At 40.3% G+C, this 22,427-nt stretch overlaps 1 protein-coding gene across 7 annotated transcripts in view; it reads left to right on the forward strand.

Annotated features, from left to right (window-relative positions):
- The window catches only part of mical3a (microtubule associated monooxygenase, calponin and LIM domain containing 3a), an 88,810-nt gene that overhangs the window by 20,295 nt on the left and 46,088 nt on the right, over positions 1-22,427 (forward strand). For 5 of the 7 annotated variants that reach the window (XM_061821413.1, XM_061821412.1, XM_061821415.1 and 2 more), the window contains exons 2-17: positions 3,122-3,537; positions 7,135-7,342; positions 8,408-8,524; positions 8,633-8,734; positions 9,296-9,451; positions 9,732-9,832; positions 12,985-13,242; positions 13,328-13,443; positions 13,785-13,911; positions 14,287-14,380; positions 15,483-15,630; positions 16,552-16,748; positions 16,892-17,010; positions 17,098-17,160; positions 17,525-17,704; positions 18,375-18,470. In XM_061821413.1, the coding sequence (XP_061677397.1) occupies positions 3,259-3,537; positions 7,135-7,342; positions 8,408-8,524; positions 8,633-8,734; positions 9,296-9,451; positions 9,732-9,832; positions 12,985-13,242; positions 13,328-13,443; positions 13,785-13,911; positions 14,287-14,380; positions 15,483-15,630; positions 16,552-16,748; positions 16,892-17,010; positions 17,098-17,160; positions 17,525-17,704; positions 18,375-18,470 (2,361 nt within the window). In that variant the 5' untranslated portion in view covers positions 3,122-3,258. Of the gene's footprint in view, positions 1-3,121; positions 3,538-7,134; positions 7,343-8,407; positions 8,525-8,632; positions 8,735-9,295; positions 9,452-9,731; positions 9,833-12,984; positions 13,243-13,327; positions 13,444-13,784; positions 13,912-14,286; positions 14,381-15,482; positions 15,631-16,551; positions 16,749-16,891; positions 17,011-17,097; positions 17,161-17,524; positions 17,705-18,374; positions 18,471-19,775; positions 20,065-22,427 lie in introns of those variants that run through there. The other 2 variants (XM_061821418.1, XM_061821417.1) reach the window with 2 other exon arrangements.

The raw sequence follows: 22,427 nt of genomic DNA on the forward strand, positions 1-22,427 counted from the left end.
CAAGAATTTTTATTGATGAAAAATTTGAAATACTGTTTTTTATAATGTTCTATAACACTTGAGGTTGACATTTCTGAGTTTGAAATTTTAGTTTTCTATTTTAGTTATGTATTTATTTTATTTTTAATTTACGGTTATCTTATATTAATCCAGTAAGTTATTTTAAGGCCATCCCTAATCACACCCGCAACTTCATCTACCAGCATGACTGACCACACCCGTACATTTTTCAAATGTGTGTGTGTGTGTGTGTGTGTGTGTGTGTGTGTATATATGTGTGTGTGTGTATATATATATATTATTATGAGAGAGCCGAGCCGTACTGCTTTAGGGGGGTGTTCACAGATGCCGCAGTACTGAGCACCACAGTCGAGCCGGGAGCTTTATGCGCGCACGCGGCTGAGTGAGGCATTCTTGGCTGGGTTCTTCAGAGCCACCCCCGTCCCCAAATACACAGCCTTTGCAGAAGCAGTGACCGCCGAACGCGGCGACTGAGTCGGTGTGGCTGATTTTCGGCGCCGTGGTGGTATATAATGAAGCCGAGCCATGCTGCTTTTAGGGGGATGTTCAAAGCCGCCGCAGTACTAGTTGAACACCGTCGAGCCAGGACCGCAGTACTACCTACCTGTTATTTGGAACCCACGAAGCTCTCGTCCTCTGCACCCGTGCAATCCATTTTTCACAACAAACCGGGTCTCTTGCAAACTTATGAAGGCTAAATCCATTCTCCCGAGTGTTCAAGCAATGTCCAGCAATCCAATGAGCTGGCATTTTGGCTAACACGAAGGAACAACGAGCTACCTTCCCGGAGGTAAAACTAATGGAAACAAACGAGTCCACTTTGGGGCGCCGCTCTCCTTTACGTCACTTCCTGCTTGGGAAGTGACGTAAAGTTATGAATGTTGCTCATGAGTGAAAACATTTGACACGCTTGCTTTAAAGAATATTTCTCAACTTATTCGAGTTAGTGTTACTGTTATTATTGGCAGTGTTTTTAATTATTACCTAACAGCGACATTATTCTTTCTCATTAAAACACAGTAAAGCCACTATACCAAAATGATTTAGAACCTGTGATTTTAAAATAACTTCCTAATTCACAATTATTTTTTGTATTAAGCTATTTCTGAACCTCGTGTTCTCATCTAAAAGAAGACATTGAATGTGGATAAACTACTACAGTACATGGTACAACTAAATAATCTCGTGCATTTTTCTCATTGAAAATAATGTATAATTTAAGCAACTACTCTCTCAAATTTTGACCGCCCACTTTTTGTCATTTAAATATTGTCGTTTGACAAGACTTATTATTATTTTTTTTTTTAACCAAATTGACTTACAAGTAATGTGCTGTATAAATAAACCACACCCAAACTTTTTAATAATAAACTATCAATTGGATGTAGCCTTGAACAAATTTCATGTCCTTTATTCATTGCTACAAGATGCCCTTTTGTCTAATAAAGATACCCAGTGTTAATATGAAAGGTATTCTTTCCTCTTTCCAATCTACTGTTAGTTGAGCGGCAGAGGAAAGCATTCCTGATAGAATACTTCATCCTCATGGTGCCCTCAGAGCATCAGCCAGGCAGGACACACTGCCATTTAAGGATACACACCAGTATACAAAGTTAGCCCAGTCATCCTAGCTATTTTAAAACTGTGGTGCAGAGTAAACCGTTTCGGATGCAAAATGCAAATGATAAATAAATGTATCACCAAACAAAAGAGAGAGGGGAAAAAAAAAAAAACAATTTAGTGTATATAGTGTGTCTAGAATTGCCCTTAGTGCACCTTTTTGCTAATATACAGTTTTTTTAATGCAGAATTAGAATCTGAATTCCGTTATGAAGGAAACATTTTTATTTTTAGATTATCAGCAAAAAAATGATTGCATATTGCTGGATGCGGCGAAAAAAAGACGGAAACGAACCGGAAACAGCCGAGAAGGAATGTGACGTCATAACATGACGTCATAGCTGGTGTCAACAATGGCGAGCATTGGAATACATTGTAAGAACGACAATGAATTGTGAGTTTTGGCATTTTACCGGTCTATGTTACAACAGTGTTTCTGTGTGAGTATTCGTTAACTGCAGGTAAATCCCACCCGTGAACGCTAATTTAGCCTACCCGTCAATTGGGTTTTCCATTGAGAGTTGGCGTTAAATTAGGGGTTTCTGGAAACATTTTTAGATTTAAATCTACTATGTGTGTAATTCTTTTTGTGCGTTTGGTTATATCTTATTACAAATATGTTATAGTATTATTAAACAAGTCAGATGCTTACTGCAAGATGTGTAGCATGTTTCAGTGGGCATTTTTGATCCAGCAACTTGCATGCACTACTTGTGCCGCAGCGGAATATTGTTTTTGCTCCTACTATGGTGTTTAGATATTATGAAAGGCCTGGATATAATATCGAGCTGTTGTTTTTAAGTCTCATTTGGTCATTGAATTATTATTATTAATAGGTTTGAAATCCTTTTTTTTGTCCCCCAAAGTACAAGTTTTGAGAATCGAATTGTTAAGCAATATTGAAGTTGGAATCATAATTGCAAATCATAATTCCCATCCCTAGTCATGACAGCAGACTATATGTATGATGGCTGTTTCTTAGGGTTGAAAAAAGGAGGCGTGCATGTCACACCAGATAACACAGCACCCAACAATGGATTCTGTGATGAACATGAATATTAGTATTGTTTGTTTGTCTTGCCAGCTGATTAAATTATGAAGGTTCTTTTGGGTTTTATGCACAAAGCAAAGTCCATAAGTGCCCGCTGCCCATAGTAAGTCTTCCCAGAAGAAGGGTATATGTTTGGTTGCATGCTGGTAAGAACGGCTCATGTTGTTCAGTTCCTGTTGGTGTAATGGATATCTTTTTACACCCCCCCCACCCAATTTCATATATAGCGCAAAGTCATCACATCATGCAGAATTTTAGTAAGATGTTGCTAGCCAAAATCATTAGTAATCTGTTTTTTGTTGGATTTACTCATTAAACTCATCTCACCATTGAAAAGTTTCCCAACCTTTCATGATCCCATCGTGTGATTTTTAACTCCTGCAGTCCCACAGATAAGAAGTTTCATTCTTTGTTTTCTTTTCCTGACAGAATGTTAATCCCCGAGGCAAGGAGTTAGAACCTTCCACTGGAGAGAGAAACTGTCAACGTCATACAAGGCTGTGATTGGACCCACAACCCCCTGTGACGGGTTGAAGGGCCCTGTCAGCCTTGTGTGAGTCTGGACCATGGGGGATGGAGGTGTCAGTGCAACTGGAGCAGAAGGGGTCAACAAGTCCCATATCCTGTTTGACAAATTTGTCCAGGCAACCACATGCAAGGGCACACTCAAGGCCTTCCAGGAGCTGTGTGATCATCTGGAAGTCAAGCCCAGAGAGTACAGGGTGTTTTACCACAGGCTCAAATCCAAACTCAACTACTGGAAGGCTAAAGCACTTTGGGCCAAGTTAGACAAGAGGGCCAGCCAAAAGGAGTATAAGAAAGGCCGTGCCTGTACCAACTCAAAGGTACACTTTGAAGGGAGAAGTGATTCTACTGAGTTTCAATCTCATGTCAATAACAAACCATTTCATACCCAGGCATTCTTTCTCAATAAGGGTTTTGTCTTTTTTTTTTAAACTTCAAGAACCAATTTAGAATTTTGATAAAACTAACTAAACAATGTCCCAAAACTGATTATTAATTAAATTAAATACACACAAATTGATGAGATAATCAGGGATGAGAATTTTCCGCCGATCAGCGGATTTCTGACTTTTTCAGACCAAAATGACCATTCTCGAGATAAGTGCAAATCCGTTGCGAAAATTTCAGGGGAGGGGGTAGGGTATCGTGCGCCTGCCTCTCAGTGGTGGGCTCCGAGCTGCAAGTTCAGTTTAGGGCTACCACAAGCACGACTATCATATGCCGTTCTAACTTGCTCGGTAGTGTAAATATTTGCATTTTGCGACATAAACATTAAAACTTGTTTGCGGCAGATTACTTGATTGGACAACAGTTATACAGTATAACGATCCAATCGTGTTAGTGGTTAATCGAGTTTCACCATTGCCATCTACATGTGTTCTCGGTTCTCAGAAATCGCAGTGTAACTTGTTAGTTAGCCAAGTAATGGCGCGTGGGACTTAGCGCGAACTGAGCGACAGTATGTTAAAAGTTTTACAATGGCGAAAGTGTTTGGGGAAAAAAAGGATGAAGATCGAGCGAGTGGTAAGGTAATTTTTATTCATATTGTTCTAAAAACCTGTGCTTCATCTCTACACTATACTAATTCTATGAATAACTGACTGCATATCAAAAAGAAAATATAATGGTGTATCCATATTAAACAGTGAAAGAGATTGAAAATTCATTCTGAAGTTTGGCAAATGGTGAAACTCTTATATGGAATGTGCTTCAAATAAGTACAATAATTCAAGCATTGAAGAAATGAAACTATTTCAATTTTTGCTGTACTGGTAGAGCACCAAACAAGGGACATTTTTTCCACAAATAGTTAAATTCAGTGTTGAAATTAATGGTTTTAGGGCTAACAAATTGCTAAAATCGCTTAGCGTCCTGGGGCTTCGCCCCCTGGGCCCCCAACGGGGCGCTGCGCCTGCACCCCACTGAGGGCCTGCGGCCCCCAGACCCCTGTCTACTTTTCAGACTTTTTTCTCATTTGGCATTCTCATCCCTGGATTATTAGGAAGACCTGGAAAAGACACAAGCAGCTGGAGGGAGCTGACTGGTCGACACAAGTTAGATGAATATAGGTGGACATAATAAATTAGCACACAAGACATAAAAAAACATGGAACAAAACCAAACATAACCCAAACTGAAATGCAGACCATGACAGTACCCCCCAAGGAACTGATTGCAGACCTTCCCCAAAAGTTACAACAACATAAAAAGTCACCAAAACAGGGTGATTGGGGGCCTGGAGGTGGGTTCAGAGTCCGCCCCACAGGGTCAGTCTGGTGGCCGTCCATGCCACCCAAAGTTAGATGCTTGGTCTGGCAGTTGAGGAGGTCAACCAGGTTTGCAAGCATAGGGGGCCAGGTATAGGGTTGAATGGCGGCCGCTGGATGAGTGCTGCTGCAGCAAGGATGGGTGGCGGCTGCTGGACAAGCACTGCCGTACAGGGCTGAGTGGTGACCACTGGATGAGCGCTTCTAGAGCCTGCCACAGCAGCCGAAGAGGAGGAACTGGAAGCCTGCTGTCGCAGCTGTCCAGGAGCATGGTAGGGTCCCTGCCGCAGCTGTCCAGGAGCAGGGTCGTAGGCCTGCTACAGCTGCCTGGGAGCAGCAAAGGGGTCTGCAATCACTTCCTGAAAAGAGAAATCCAGTGGTTTTCATTAACAATGTATCCAATACGTCATGTAATATGTACTCTATCTTGATAATGTGATGTTAAATCCTCTCTCATTTAATAGTGTTTTGAGAAGATTTTTATTGACAATTAAAAATTTTTAGAGGCGCTGCCATTTTCGCGAGTCACATGACCTACGTGCGCATATGTGACGTGTTACGTGCCGTTCCAAACATGCGATTACATGGGACACCATTATGCCAGCACTGATTTCTGATTTATCCTCATCTGATGAAGAAATAGCAGTATCGGTTGATCGGGAAGACGGAGGAATACAGAGCGGCGTAGCCTTGAGCTTGCTTGGCCGGGGAGCTCCCTCCGCCGAGCAAGCTTACGGCTCTGCCACTCGACAGCATTATTTACAGCCACAGGTTAAAATCTGTATGGAAGTATTCCTCCGTCTTCCTGATCAACCGACCGGCTGAACCGCTCACGGCTGTGTATGGAAGTATCCCTCCGCCTTCTAGATCAACCGAGCGGCTGAGCCGCTCACGGCTGAGCCGCTCATGGCTGTGTATGAATATTCCTCTGTCTTCCCGATCAACCGATACTGCTCTTTCTTCATCAGATGTGGATGAATCCGAGAAATCAGTGCTGGGCTAAATGGTGTCCCATGCAATCAAGCCTTTGTTGCGGCACGGTTACACGTCACATCGGTGCACGTAGGTCATGTGACTTGTGAAAATGGCAGCACCCCTGAAAATTCGTAATTGTCAATAATAATCTTCTCAAAACACTATTAAATGAGAGAGGTTTTAACATCACATTGTCAAAATAAGAGTACATATTACATGACCTATTGGATACATTGTTAATGCAAACCAGTGGATCTCCCCTTTAACTTGGCGACTGAGGTTTGGGGGCACAAGAAACGAGGGAGGGACAGAGTGCACAGGAACCTGGGAAGGTGAACTAAGTAAAATTGTTTGGTAGAGAACAAGGTACTTAAAAATGCAGAGCAACATGACCTGGGGGCACGTTTAGATGGATGAGACTTAGTTGGAGGTGTGGAACCAGGTGTGGGAACTTGTGGAAAAATTGACCGACTCTTGGCCACAATTGGCTTAGCTACACCATTAGCCTTAGTCTTGAAAACGGGGAGAAACACATGGAGACAAAATTTGACTTTTACTTGGGGACCTCCGTTGGCCATAATACAGAGGTCCCGGATAGATGGCCAAATGGATGCCCAGGGAAAAGGACTTGAGCTGTAATTCCAAATGAAAGGCAAACGAGGATCATGGAGAAAAAAAAAAAAAGCTAAACCAAGTCCCAAAAACTCATAATTAAACTAAAAAACAATTGAATCAACAAGAAACTGGAAACACACTGACAATGAACTGACAAGGACTGAAAGAAACAAAGTGACTAGACAAGGACAAGCAACTAGACAAGACATGAACAGCTGGAAGGAGCTGATTGGTTGACACAAGGTAGAAGATTGATGAGAAAAGTTGGACACAATAGCAAAATGAGCCCAAGAGACATGAAAAACATTGGACACAGGGAAGCATGAAACAAATACAAACGCTCCCCAAACCAAAACACAGACTATAACAATCAGCATAACACTGGCAAACAATAAATTGAGACAGAACATTAGTCAATAATTAAAACTTTTCCAAGAGACTGTCAGTAAAACTCAGTTAAAAAGCCATAAAATGGTGTTTTATGCTTGTCCATGTCTGAAGCGAAATATCCACCATAACATGGTTTTTCATTTTTATTTTTTATTTTTTCTTTGACACTAGTGTCTGATCATTGGAGCCGGACCATGTGGCTTACGAACTGCCATCGAGCTTGCCTTTCTGGGCGCCAAAGTAGTGCTGTTGGAGAAGAGGGATGCCTTCTCCAGGAACAATGTGCTGCACCTCTGGCCCTTCACCATTCAGGACCTCAGGGGGCTTGGGGCTAAGAAGTTCTATGGAAAGTTCTGCGCCGGTGCCATTGATCATATTAGTAAGTTGGAGAGGCTGTCTTTAAAAACACTTTAAAAACAAACATTTCAACTCATATATTAAGACAGGAATATATAAAACGTAGGGAGGAGGCTCACTATGTTACTACTCACTACTACTGTACTCACCAGAAAAAGACAAAAATGAGAAAGAAGCTGTGCAGTTATACATTAGCTTTTCACAGCAGAAATGGGTGTCGGTGAAAGTTGGGAAAAAACTATTTTATTGTTCTACTTAGTTTTCATATGGTTTTCCTTTTTGAAACAATTAACAATAGGAATGGTTACACAATCCTTCTTGTTGTGGAGTACTGCAGCGTCACTTTCTTTTCTTTAGCACATTGTAACATCTTCCAGTGATCATGAGAGATTATAGTCCATACATTTCACGTGTATTGTAAACCAACACATCACAGCTGTGGGCTGTAGCCGCAGCCTAAAACACCACAAAAGCTACAAAACTAAATATCTCCTTACTTGACATGCGACTATGCTCTTTTCTTCTTCTTAGCACATATTTATTCAAAGACACCTGGAAATAACACTTATACCAAGAGAACAGAAATGCCTTGCTCCAACCTGCTATAACTCCATCGACCAGTAAAATGCATAACAATAACATAATCCAGTTTGTACAATATCTACAAGTGTCACCTTCTCCTGATTGACCAGATACCATTTTTATTCTGCTTCAGAAGAAGCATTATAACAAGGGCTTTTGTTTTCCCTGAGCAGAAAAGGCATGCTTCCACATATAACACAACATCCAATCAGCAGCAGGGAGAATACCGACACCCTGATTGGCTGAATCCATAGGTAGGGCTATTCATCGTGTTCCCATGAAACTCATAAACAATGCTGCGAAATGCAGCTAAATGGGGAAAATATACGTATCAAAATTCATAAAAACATGTTTGCATCTCTTAAGAGATTGCTCTCAATAGCCTTACCCCGAATGGATGAATGATGATATCGTAGGGATTTACTATATTTGACATATTTGCCTGTCACTTGTGATTTGTTAACTGTTTGGAGAAGGGATTAGGAATTTGGGATTGATTTTGTAGGTATTCGTCAACTTCAGCTCATGCTGCTCAAAGTGGCTCTTCTCCTGGGCATTGAAATCCATGTCAACGTAGAGTTCAAAGGGCTTATTGAACCTCCTGAGGACCAGGAGAGTGAAAGTGAGTCAAACTTCCCAAAAAGGAATCACATGTGTTGGTGAAAGAACAATTTCTGCAATTTGCTCTGATGTTATATTGCTCCACATTACACATTGTGTGTGTTCACAGGAATAGGCTGGAGGGCTGAGGTCCATCCCAGGACACATCCTATCAATGAGTTAGAGTTTGATGTAATCATTGGAGCTGATGGAAGGAGAAACACACTGCCAGGTGAGTCTTTTGTTTCTTCAGCTAAGTGGCAAAATTATTTTTGCTTTCCCAGGACTCAAAATTGTGGATCATTAACAGTACATAACTACACCTCTCCTCATTCCATATGCCCCCCTAATTTGTGCATTTGGATGCTACATATAATTTAGGCGTTACAAGATTAGTATTTTTGGGGCCGATCAGATCATAAGATGTAGCAATGTGTCGATTTCAGACTCGTTCATTTACTGAACTGTAAACTGTTAGCTCTAGTCTAATTATTACATTAAAGCTGATCAGCCGGTCAGCATATAATGGTAATTATTGTCCAATACCGATCAAGACAATCAGATCGGTGTAAACTCTCATTAAGTTAATTAATGGCAACACACTGTGTATATATAAGGCTAATACAATGTTCAAATAATAATTGCTCTGTCTTGCCTTTTTTTTTTCTTGCTCTAGTTTTGTTTAGTATTATAAAGAATTTCAGAATATGAAGCAAGAAATATACCACAGAAACAATGATTATTAAAGATTATTCCAGCTCTGTCTAAGCGATCTCCTTTTTCATCTAACTAGGGTTTCGGCGTAAGGAGTTTCGTGGCAAGCTTGCAATTGCTATCACGGCAAACTTCATCAACAGGAACACGACGGCGGAGGCTAAGGTTGAAGAAATCAGTGGAGTTGCCTTTATCTTCAATCAGAAGTTCTTTCAAGACCTCAGAGAAGCGACAGGTGTACTGTATAAAATTTCTTTTTTTAGCATAGCACACAACAACTTGGAATTTCTCTCATCTCACTGCTCACCTTTCCCAATTTGTAAGTCCAATTATGAAGCTTTGAGACCAGTTTTTGCAGACATGACTATGTTCCTAGAGCTCTGCTTCTGTGCTCTGTGTCGCATAATTGCCTCTCTTGTCCTCTGGTGAAGGCATAGCAACAGTCTGCTGCTGCAATAGGGAAGGAAATGTTTTGCTTTGTCTAATACAGTCCTTCTTTCATTTGGTCTTTATAGGTATTGACCTGGAAAACATTGTTTACTACAAGGATGACACGCACTACTTTGTGATGACTGCCAAAAAACAAAGCCTGCTGGAGAAAGGAGTCATTTTGCATGTGAGTGATCAAAAAGCTGATCGCGTGTTTGCCCGTGTTTGTGATGGAAAATTGTCGAATATAATTGATATGGTCTAGTACACAGTAGCTTCATGCACGTACAGGCTGATAACCCTTTCACTCATTCAGTCCTCTCTGTTTTCCCTGCTAATGGCTAATGGTCTAACCAAGCCAACTGTGGCCAGGACTCAACCACCAACTCAAGTAACACGTGCTTCGTCTTTGTGCTCCTTGCAATACAGAGATTTTCTTTCGTCTTCCTTTCTTTCCTTCCTTCCTTCCTTCCCTCCTTCCAAGAAAGCAGAGAAACACTTACTATCACACACTGCAATCTTGTACAGGCATTATTGCAAGTTTGTTATGGCTGTGTGCTGTTGTTTAGGTCATAAACCATCCTACTTGGATTTAATAAAAATTCCCAACCACCTAAAAGCAGAGGAAGCACAACTCATTTTAACATTAAAACAATGACCCTCTGCTTAGCAGAAAGGAAGAAAAGGGAAGAGGTAAATCTTGGCAGGACGGAAGCGAGGCTACATAATTCCGTCAGAATATATCAACTGACAACCCTCACTGCTCTAACCTTACACAAGCTCCCGCCTGGCATTACACACCCAGGGAGCTTGAAGGCCAAAGAATGTACCTCTTACCTCTGGCAATGAAAACATGTCACTCCCAAAGCATGCAGTGATTTGGCGCAACATGTTTGAGAGACTTGTGAAGAACAGATCACCCAACACGTGAATACTTAAACGCTGAGTTGACACAGTGATTTAGCGGCTGATTGATATGAGAGAGGTTAGCTATGATATTCAGGTGTAATTTCCAAATATTCCATGCAATTTCTTGTTTCCTCTTTTACATTGTAATGCAGTTGTCATGTTTCCCCGCTATTAATATGTAAATCTGTATTTATGACTTTTCAAAGTATTCTGTCGCCACTGATGTCTAGACCTCTGGTAATTTTGTTTTTAATTTTCAATCCTTTTATGCTGCAAATAAGCTTAACATATTGATCACATTTACACTTGCTATAGTTTTAATTCAATCGTAGAAAATTGTTCACTAAAAGTTGCTTTCGAATGAAATTACCAATTAAAGATTGTAGTAGAAGTGTAGAAACATTATTTGGGACCAGGGATACCATTCAAATACAAAAATTAATTCAATTTTAATTGCTATTATAGTACAAAACAAGCAAAAACACATTAATATGAATGGTAAGTACAGCAACACCTAATTAGTTGTCATACACACACATACAACCCCGACATAAGAAGGCTCTTAGTGTATTCAGTTGGGTTTTGTCCTGGGAGTCCCTAACAAAACATAGCACTCGTCAATGATCATGACTTGCCTTTCAATAATGGTTCTCAGACACCAAAATGAACATGTACTGAAAGGTCAAGTGTCATCCCTATAAACATTCTAAAATAGATATTGTAATGAAAAATACATATAAAATTATTCACTTCAATGTCTAAACGAAAAAATAAATATGAGCAGAGAGCGCGTCATCCATGCGCAAAGTTGCGGAAGTGTCATTCAACATCCAAGCGGTCGCCGTATTGGCTGCATCTCCTGTGTGTGACGTCATCCCGGACATTCACCATTGAAAACACACTGTGGACCCTACTATGGGAGACGAACACGCCCCTTCTGACACGGAAGCTCTTTTCAAAGAAGACAACATCTCAGAACTGAGTGAAGTTACCGGGGCAATATTACCCTACTGTCTCGAGCCACAGTCAGATGATATGTGATCACGGCCAAACTGCCTCCCCGTCCGATCCACTTCCGCGGTGGAAATGAGCCATCACGGCCTGGCGCCGCGCTGGCCTTTTCGGCTGGGGTGGCTCATTTTCGCCGCTGAGTTCGCTTATCAGGCCGCCGAGCCAGGCTGCTTTCCGGTGTTGTCGTAGCACGCGGCTGAATGCGCCATTGCTCGCAGTGTTGTTCATAGCCGCCGACGTCTGCGAGCCCGACGCGGCAGCCTTTGCCGGCGAGCCAACAATGCAGCTGTCCGACGCGCACATCAACACATTTAGCACCCCTGTCATAAGTACGCAGATCCTTTATTACGTTATGAGAGACGGATTACGTGGTCCACCCCAAGCTATTATTATTATTATTTTTTTTAGTAGCTGTATACACACTTATCTGTAATTTGGGACCCATGAAGCTCTCGTCCTTTGCACCTGTGCAATCCATTTTTCACGACGAACCAAATCTCTTGGAAACTTATGAAAAGTAAATCCATCCTCCCAAGTGTTTGAGCAATATTCAGAAATGCAACAAACCAGCATTTTGGCTAACATGAAGGAACAACGAGCTACCTTCCCGCAGGTAAATCTAATAGAAACAAATGAGTCCACTGGAGGGTGCTCCTGCCCCATATGTCACTTCCTGCTTCTTCTCAAAAACAAATCCCTCGAGAGGATTTTTATGGCTGGAGTTACAAAAACCCATATATGTCAAAATCAGGTTTTGTTGTAAAAAAACGAATGGGTCCATACTGGCTGCCGTTATTTTCATTAATAACAAAAATCATCCATTTCATGACACTTGACCTTTAATAATGCCCGTCAGGCAGAAAATAACTTAGTTCATATTCGCCCAAAATATTAACTACCTCATGAATGTTTGTTTATCGAACCTGAACAATAGCAGTCTATGTAATACAATTTTAAGGATTGGTGTACTTGCCACTTGGGGTAACATGAGACGTATCTCCAGGACGTAGAGGTTGTACCACCGGTTTCATCCGTATGAGCCATGGTGTGATGGTTTGCTGTGTTTATCAGTGTAAAGGCAAACGCATGGAGGTGACACCAACAGGTCAGAACAACAGATGTGTTGAGAGCAATAAGAAGGCAACAACACAGCAGCAGGGTCTGTTACTGTATTGGAAGAAGAAACCGGAAGCAAACTGTCAGAGCTTTACTGCTGGAATTGACTACCAGCATGTAACTTGTGCTTTTGTGTGCATACTTCTGTTTAAAATTTTCACTCTTTAATTTTAGCAGTCTACTACGACCTAGGCTATTATTAGGCCAGTTGGATGTAATGTAACTAGAAGAAAATACCGAGGTATCATATTTAAGAGTCACTCTTGAACACTCCTCCCCTATTCCTCCACCCCACCACCGTAGGACTACGCAGACACAGAGTTGCTGCTTTCCAGAGCAAATGTGGATCAGGTTGCCCTCTTGTCTTATGCCCGTGAGGCGGCAGATTTCTCAACCAACCACCAGCTGCCCACACTAGATTTTGCCATCAACCACTACGGCCAGCCGGATGTCGCCATGTTTGACTTCACCTGCATGTACGCATCAGAGAGCGCCGCCATGGTGCGCCAGCGCTATGGCCACAAACTGCTTGTGGCGTTGGTGGGAGACAGCTTGTTGGAGGTGAGTGGCCTTCACAATTTTGCTTATTTGTATTTCCTATTGTTTTGTTTCCATATATGGTAATTACATGTGCTGTTGTCTTCAGCCCTTTTGGCCCATGGGTACTGGCATTGCCAGAGGTTTCTTGGCAGCTATGGACTCAGGTTGGATGGTGAAGAGCTGGGCTCAAGGAAAACAGCCGTTAGAAGTTCTGTCCGAGAGGTGAGCATGTGTAAACAATAATGCAGCCTCACCATACTCATGAACACATTAACACGGTCATTGTTTTTCAAACACACACTTTATATTTTCAGAGTGGTTTACTCGGGATGTCCCAGTGTGTGATTTTAACCACTAGTCACAGCTTTGTTGTTGCTAAGGCTAAGAGGATCCAAGTGGAATGTAACTCCTCAGTAGCTGTGTAAACTCTCATATAACAAAAGTTGATACGGTTTCTCAGTCTGTTGTCATAGTTGGGTCTGAGTTTAACTGATCCATGGATTGGATCGGTCATCAAGTTGACTAGTTGTTTTGAAATCTCAATAATCTCATTGTTTGCTCAGGGAAAGTATTTATCGTCTACTGCCTCAGACCACGCCAGAAAATGTCAGCAAGAACTTCAGTCACTACAGCCTGGATCCCACAACACGTTACCCCAATATTAGCCTTAACTTCCTTAAGCCCAGCCAGGTGAGTCTAACAACAGGCAACTTGCTTTTTTCTTACGGTGTACCAAGAGAAACAGTATGGAAACAAACACTGGCCTCAAAATTTGATTTCTCACCACCATCTATTGACGTTGACTACAGGAGCTTTATGCCAAAATTTCCATAGCTTTGTGTACTGTTACCAATTACGAAGACAAATGCACGCATTTAATGCACTGCAGTTCTACATCCCTATTTCTTGTTTACCTATTACCTCTCTCATGGTGTCAATCACAATAAACGTCATCTTCAAAAGTATCTGTTCATATTAAATCATTCTCAATTCAGTACGATACCTGAGGGGTGTGAGAGTTAAAAAAAGAAAATGTAAAATAGTACAGACATGGTTTATTTGCAGGTACGGCACCTCATAGATACAGGAGCGTCGACAGAGATGCACATTCAAATGGAGAATGTAATCAACTCATCAACACCGAAGTTGACCAGGAATGGTTTGTATTTTCTTAATTTTCTGCGTAAAATATTTTTAACGACCAAAGTACATTCTTCACTTTCATAAGTCATTATTAAGGAAGTTTTTCCTGTAGTACAATTACGTAATGCTCGACTATTTCCACTGTAGACAATTGTCTGCTTGACAAGCAGTTGCAAGGTAACACAAATTATGAATGGATGACTTTGAGCTTCAGGGATTAATAGGCATAACAATTTTGTGGTTTCCAATTTCTTATTCAAAAGTTTAGTAATGTTTTAACTTGTAACGGATGGAACATACTTTTGTGTGGTACTAACTCAGTCATTGACCGATTACATTATATTCAACTTAAACAGCACGTTCTGCATCCTGTCATAACCTTTCAATCACATCCCATGTCACCTCTCTGGCAGTAACCATTTGACCCCCTCATAGTTCATTACATTTCCCAATGGACTAGTTTTTATTTGTACTAACATGGATGATAACCCGTTGAGTCTTTGTACTGCCTCAGCCTTATTGAATCCAGAAGATTCTTGTCCAGGAAGAGATTATATGGTCAAAATTATTTGGATATGTTGTGATGACAATTTTAGTAACTGTAAAAATTGGACAATGTTTGACTAAGAAAGTTGGAATAGTTTCCAAAGTTCTGAAAAAACTTTCTACATAATTTCATAGTATTGGATTTGAGAGCATTCACTGTTTTGGGCAAGATGGCCTGGCTCACCATCTCCATTCAAATTTAACACAAAAGTGTTTAAATGTATTAAGATCAGTTCTCTAAAGTGATTTCATACTAAAGTTGTGCAACCCTCCTTAGGATTTTTATATTTTCACTGGGGCACAATCATGCTGGTACATAAAAGGGCCCTTCCCAAATTGTTCCCACTAATATGCTTGCATAGAGTTGTTCAAATTATTAAACAATAATAATTAATTGGTGCAGCCCCTAATTCATGTTGTTGCAGCAGATGCATTATTTAATTATGTGTGTCCAAATATCTTTTCCATAATATGTATACACAGTTTCCAAAAATTATAATGATTATGGCATCTGTTTGATCCAGATTTTTTTTTACTTCATGAGCTAACAAGACTTTTTCTTGCTTATTCAGAATCCATAGCTCGATCCAGTAAACTTCTCAACTGGTGCCAGAGACAAACAGACGGATATCGAAATGTGTGTGTCAAAGACCTCACAATGTCTTGGAAGAGCGGTTTGGCCCTGTGTGCGCTTATCCACCGATACAGGCCAGATCTCATGTAAGTATCTGAAATCTGCACACAAACCAAGGATAACAATTTGGCTCAGTATGTACTTTGTTACAAGACTCCCAACTATGTATTCTCCCCAGTTTAGAATGCTGGAAGGTTACTGTGTTGTTTGTGTTAATGTATTTGTTGCATACACTGTTTATTAACTTGTTGGGACATTATTGTCGCTGCGGGGGTGTGCATCGCAGTGACTGACGTAGAGAAAGCAAGAGACAGACGGCAAATAGGAAACCAGCTAGAACCTGCCTTTATGTCCACATGCAGTGACACGTCAGAAGAGTCCAGGATTGGTCAAACCAAATGTCAATCTACTTGCGCAATTGACATGTTGGCCACACCTGAATCCAGTGACAAAATTGATGATAGGCTGACGTCGTTTTTTTTTTTTTTTTTTTTTTTTTTTGGGGCACGCACTCATGCGATCGACTAATACTGCCTTGACGATCGACTGATCGATCGCGATGGACGCGTTGGGCACCCGTGCCTTAAAGAGTTTAATGTATAGTTAGGCCTGTATCTGTGCTTGTTTTGTTAGCCCGTTTATGCCAATTTGTATTGTGCATTAGCATTAAGATAAAGAACATTCCCAATATTTTTTTGGTTTGATTAAATACAGATTTAACCACTTTGTTTTATGTTTTAACTTCAACTCGGCATGTCAATAACTTTATTTTCTTTTGGGAAACTTGTTCATGACCTCTGGTATTTCTTTTGAGGTACGCTGACACTATTTAGCAATTGTAACAAAAATATTGGTCACAATCAATATTTTTTTACTTTTTGGGCCATCTGTCTGTCGGCTGTTTGGGTGCGTCTGTCATGTTTAAAGTCTGTGTGTGTGTGTGTGTGTGTGTGGTGTGTGTGTTTAAATTTTCAACTTTTTTCATGTTTCTCTTTTATCGCTCTCAGTGACTATGGCTGTCTTGATGAACGAGACCACGAAAAGAACAACCAGTTGGCTTTTGACGTGGCAGAGCGGGAATTTGGCATCTCACCCTGCATGACTGGAAAAGAGATGTCTTCTGTGGTAGAGCCTGACAAACTTTCAATGGTCATGTACCTCAGCCAGTTCTATGAGATGTTTAAGGACACAGTGCCACCTGGAGGTGAGAGACATTATATTTTTGATGAAATCATAAGGAGATTGTATTAAATTGTCAGCATTTACAATGGATGTGTATGTGTGAGTGTGTGCATTCATGTGTGCTGATATGTCAGCATTTTTTATCCTCATTGTCTTCTGTTTTAGAAAATCAAAATTTGAGTCCAGAGGAGAAGGTTGCTCTTATGGCAAGCACCATATCTCCAATCTCCTTCCTGAGTAAGCTTGGTCAGAGCATAGCAATCTCAAGGAAACGTAACCCCAAGGTCAGCGTTGGTACCTAGATACCTCTTATTTCAAATAGAGTATGAAATTGAAGTTGTTGCAAATTAAGTAATTACATATACCGACAGGACAAAAAAGAGAAGGATGTTGACAGTTTGGGGAAGAGGAGAAAGACCAGCCAGTCTGAAGATGTGAGTTCAGATGACGAATGCGGACACTTTGTCTCTTTTGGAGATCATACACTATCCTCATCTCAAATTACAGCAGTATAGTGTGTGTGTGTGTGTGTGTGTGTGTGTGTGTGTGTGTGTGTGTGTGTATATATATATATATATATATATATATATATATATATATATAAATAAAAAATAAACCCTGTACAATTTTGAACTGGAACATTAAGGTATGAAGTTCAGTCTTCTATGTAGTGATCTTTAAAAGTGAATTTGGGATGTAAAGAAAATCTGGAGATGCATATTTTTTCTTTGAAAGGGGTGTAAATAAAAAAAAAAAAATACTCTACTTCATGGTGAAAACAAAATATTTTTTTTTAAGGAGGAAGCATCCAAGGCTGGTCGTGAGGACAGACAGGCCACCATTCCTGCTCTCTTGTCAGAGAAGAAGATGGACTCTGCTTCTGTGGGGAACAACAATAAAGTCAAGGTTATGGCTACTCAGCTGCTTGCCAAGTTTGAGGAAAACGCTCCCGCCCAGGGTTCAGGATTAAAAAGACAGGTATGCACATTAGAGTTTGTCGGGTTTTCATTTCTGCATCAATTTTTTTGTGGAGACAATGAGTCAGATGCTTAGTCTCATGATGAAGGAAGTTCAAGTGGTTGTCTTAATGAGATGTGGTTCAGAGAGATTATTGTTCCTGTTCTATGTAGCTGACTACACCGTGCTGGACTCAAAGAGCTGGTATTAACAGCTTTGAGCATTTGTGGGGATGAGACTGTTATAGCTACACTGAGCAGCATTGTTGAAGTAGAAAATGACAACTCTGAACTCATCTTCGCTTAGAATACGTCATGTATGCTATTTCTAAACAGTTTGGCTACTTATTGTTTGTCATGTATGCTATTTCTAAACAGTTTGGCTACTTATTGTTTATATATAGGATGGTTGATGCTGCTTTCTACAATGGGACTATGTTGATGCCTTTTTTTATTCCTTTTTAATATGCATTGTAGTGATAATCTTGTCAATGAGTCATTCTTTCAGTATGGTCCTCTCATGTCAGTTTTCTTTCATTTGAACAAAAAGTATGCTCCATTCATCTAGCCATCTCTCACTTAGTGTCTTTCTCTCTCCTGTTCACGTCCCCTCATGGATTGTTTCATGACGGCTTGCATGCATTTTCACGCCTTTGCCGGCCACTATTCCTGATCTTTACGCAACCGCAAAGGGGGACTCACTGCCCAATCTGGACAGTATTTTGCACCCACATCTGCCCAAACCCCTTGACCCAGTGCACATGGCACCTGTACCAGCATGGAGAAAGGTAAAAATCAGTCTTCCCCTTGCCTGTACAGACTCCCTAAGACTTAACTAACCATATTTTCCTGGTGGTGTTTCGTCCCTGCACTAAACTAGATTTGCACTTCTTTGAATGTGCCCATCTGTCGTTGCAAATCTCTGGTATTCCATATTTACGGAACTAAACCAAGTGATATTTGAGGTGCACCTGTGTAAAACAAAACAAACAAAAAAAAAACGTTTGAGTCACCTGCTTGCCTCTCCTGTCCTGGTTCAGAGACGCACACAGCAGCAGGAGCAGCTGAGCTTTCGCTACAAAGAAAAGATCAAATGTCAGACACTGCCCAAAAGAGGGGAGCAGGTATGATTAGTGTTGCTGCCCTAGTAGTATTCCATCCCTCCAGCCCTTTTAAATCCACAAACGTCCAGTTTCACCATGTCCTATAAATGGATTTGCAAAAGGAAAGATACAGTTGAAGCTGTGGAACCGCTCCCACCTCATGTAAACTTCAGGGAATATATATCACAAGCCATAAAGAGATAAGGATATTGACTATTATTATGTTAGAGTTAGAATCATCTGTCCACAGTGTTGTCTTACAAAAAGTAGTAAAGTAACCAACTAGATAGGCACTGGTCACTTTTGTTGTTGTTATCGGATAGAAAATATTGTAGAAATAAGCCTTTTTTGGGGCTGTGTTCATTTAACTCCAGTAAAATAGTTATTGAACAATTATTTTGAGAACAGATTCACACCAAAATTCCTTGTTGACCTAAACACATCAATCACTTCTATCTTTGTGTGATGTTTTAGGATCCAAAATAACTTTCAGTGCCACGAATTCATTGAAAGTTATTCACACACAATGTTGCCCCAAAAAAGATAGTATTGTGTCGTTATGTGGTTTTAAAACTGCAGGTTTTTTTTCAACAAGTCAGATTTTGGCAAGCTGCAAAGATATATGGCTAACATAAAAAATGCGTCACTCTGACATCCATTGATAAACTTATGTGCAATTTACAGTCCTTAGTTAGGTTCTGAATCCTCAACTAAACCTTTAGATTTTTATATACTCCAGTTCATATTGTTGCTGCTGTTAGAATGTGTGCATCTGCGTGCATGAATGTTATGGAAGTGATGAAACTAACCAGTCACTTTAGGACTCCACTCTTAACAAGTTTAATCAACTGAAATAATTTTTTGTCATGAGTTGTGAAATGGTGTAATTCATTGTTAAATGGTATTGGCGAGGAGCAAGAGGGTAATTTAGTCATCCAGATGTCGTCATCATATTCTTGATGCTGAATCTAGTGTTCCTCGTCCCTCAAGGCCAGAAGTGTTGCTGACCAAGCAGCCAGCTCGGTTTCTCGGAGCTGTCCAAAGAAAACCATTCTGCTCCTTTCTTCCTCCTCCACTTCTTCGCTCTCTCTCCACACTGAGGTGACACACATTGTGATGTTTGTTATGCGTGTCTGCCAGAAATCGTTGGTAGACCCACATACCTTTACCCTAAATCTGCTCCTCATTGTCTTAATCATGCTTCTTTTTAGCTTAGATATGTTTTCGTGCACATTTCCTGTGTAATTCTTGCATAGTCTTCTCATGCCTTATTATTTGTGATCATACGGCATTTTTTAGGAGCCTAAATATATACTATGAACAAGGATTTGGGGTTGATATTCATCTAGCACAATAATGTTGTACATTGAAATAAAACGCATGGCTGGTTTTGTTTGACCATTTCTGTTTCTTGCAAAAGTGTTGGTTCAGCCAATTTATCTTTGACTTCAAGCATTTGGGTGTCTCTCTGGATGAAGAGGAGGTTGAATACTACGAAAAGCCTGTGAATTGCAGGATAAAATGACTGCCTAGACATGCATATTTTGATCCTCTTTTTTTTTTAGATGAGACCAAGCCTGTTAGATTTAATTTAGGTTTAAGCTTTACTGAATATTAAGTAAGATACACTTGACTTGTTTGCCATTGTTATTGAGTCTTAATAGAGCTTCCTGTGCAGGAGTGGAAGCCTTTGCACCTGAATGATCCAGGACCTATCCATGTACCTAGTATACAGGAGAGGGCTGATTGCCTTATCTCCAAGTTTAAGGGAAAAAATGACAAGCCACCAAAGGTGAACACTTTGCCCGGCTGTGCTGTGACTATCAAACATGGTTATCAAGTGGAGGATAACAATTAATCAAATACACTGTTGCCAAAAGTATTCGCTCATTCATCCAAATAGTAATTACCGTATTTGTTTCAATTGTTTCCATGGCCACATGTTTCTATAATCAAGCATCTAGGCTTGCAGACCATTTTTACAAACATCTGTGAAAGAATGAATGTCTCTCATGCACTCTGTGAATTCCTGCAAGGAATTGTGATAGAGTGCCACCTGTGCAAAAACTCCAGTCATGAAATTTCCTCATTCCTAAATATTCCACAATTGACTTAAAGCTGTATTAGAAAAAAGTGAATCGGTTGGCAATGCCATCAACTCATAGTATGCATAGTCCAAAGAAGTCACCGACTTTCAGCCAAGTCAATCGCTACGGACCTATAAATTCATGTAGCCATCAGATTAGCTCAAGCTTCTTGGAATAGGTTTCCTTACACAAGCTGCATCCAAGCCTCTCATAACTGAGTGCAATGAAAAGTGTCTAATGTAGTGATGTGAAGTATGCCATCACTGGATTCTAGAGCAGTAGAGACTCAATTATTGCTAGATTTGTGGCAGATTTTTCAAGACACCTTCCAAAAAGCTCAACTTTCCTGTCGTAGTCCATAAAATGTTTACCCAAAAGTCTCGGGGAATTATTCTTTTTTTTTTTTTTTTTTTTTTTTTTTTTTTCTCCAAAAGAAAAGACAAAGGTTCATGTTCTTTTAGTCCAGCAGTCATTTCTGCCTTGGAACTCTGCCATGAATGCCATTTTTGCCCAGTCTCTTGCTTATTGTGTCATAAACACTGACCTTAGCTGAGGCGAGGGAGGTCTACATTTCTGTAGAAGTTGTCTTGAGTTCCTTTGTGCCTGCCTTGGGTGAGTCATTGTTGTTCAAATTGGGTAATATTTATAGGCTGGTCACACCACTCCTCCACATTTTCATTTTGTGAGGATAATGGCTCTCCCTAAACGTCATTACAATTTTTAAGTTTTAGAAATTGCTTTTTTTCCACTTTCCAGAGTTATACATGTCAATTACTTTATTTCTCGATTGTTCTGGTTTTTCTTTGGATCGTTTCATGTTTTGCAGCTATTTTAGATCTTTTGTCTGACTTGATTTTATTGGGACAGATTCTGATTTCTTGATGGAACAGGTCTTGAGGTAACTATGCTTGGGTGTGATCAGTGAACACTAACCAAATCTTGTGATTATCCACAGTTAATTCTTGGTTCAACAAGGGAGTAATTACTCTCACACGCAACCAAGTAACATAATTTGTTTTCCTTAGTAAATGAAATCACCATTTCAGAGCAATTTAATATTCACTTGGTTATATTCATCTGCTATTTACATTTGTTTGACAACCTTTAACATTAAAGTGGGGTAACTGCAAAAACAGAATTTGATGAGGAAGCCAATACTATTTCCATCGCTTTGTATGTGACTCAAGGCAGTGAGCGAATTCTTTGGGCAATATAATGTAGGTGCTTACAGATCTAAATCATTTTTTGAAGCAGATTTTTTTTCCTCATTCTATATAGTAATATTTATTCATCATCTTCTCATCCCCTAATTTCCCTCACCCTCCTGAAATGTCTTATCGCTGAAGCCCAAGAGAAAGCCGTCCCGTTTCTTTTTAGACCAGTGGCATTTGTCTTGTGGCATCACGGAGCATCCAAGCGCTGACTCTTGTAGAAAGGTTAGCCAATTTTTGTTTCTGTGACTGAGATTCAGTCTCTGCTGCACTGAAGACTAACCACTTACCATCTTAGTTTGTTTTTGTAGTGTGAAATCTCAAGATTTCGGTACGTTGGACCA

The sequence above is a fragment of the Syngnathoides biaculeatus genome, chromosome 6 (genome assembly GCF_019802595.1).
Source record: "Syngnathoides biaculeatus isolate LvHL_M chromosome 6, ASM1980259v1, whole genome shotgun sequence".
Taxonomy (NCBI): Eukaryota; Metazoa; Chordata; class Actinopteri; order Syngnathiformes; family Syngnathidae; genus Syngnathoides; species Syngnathoides biaculeatus.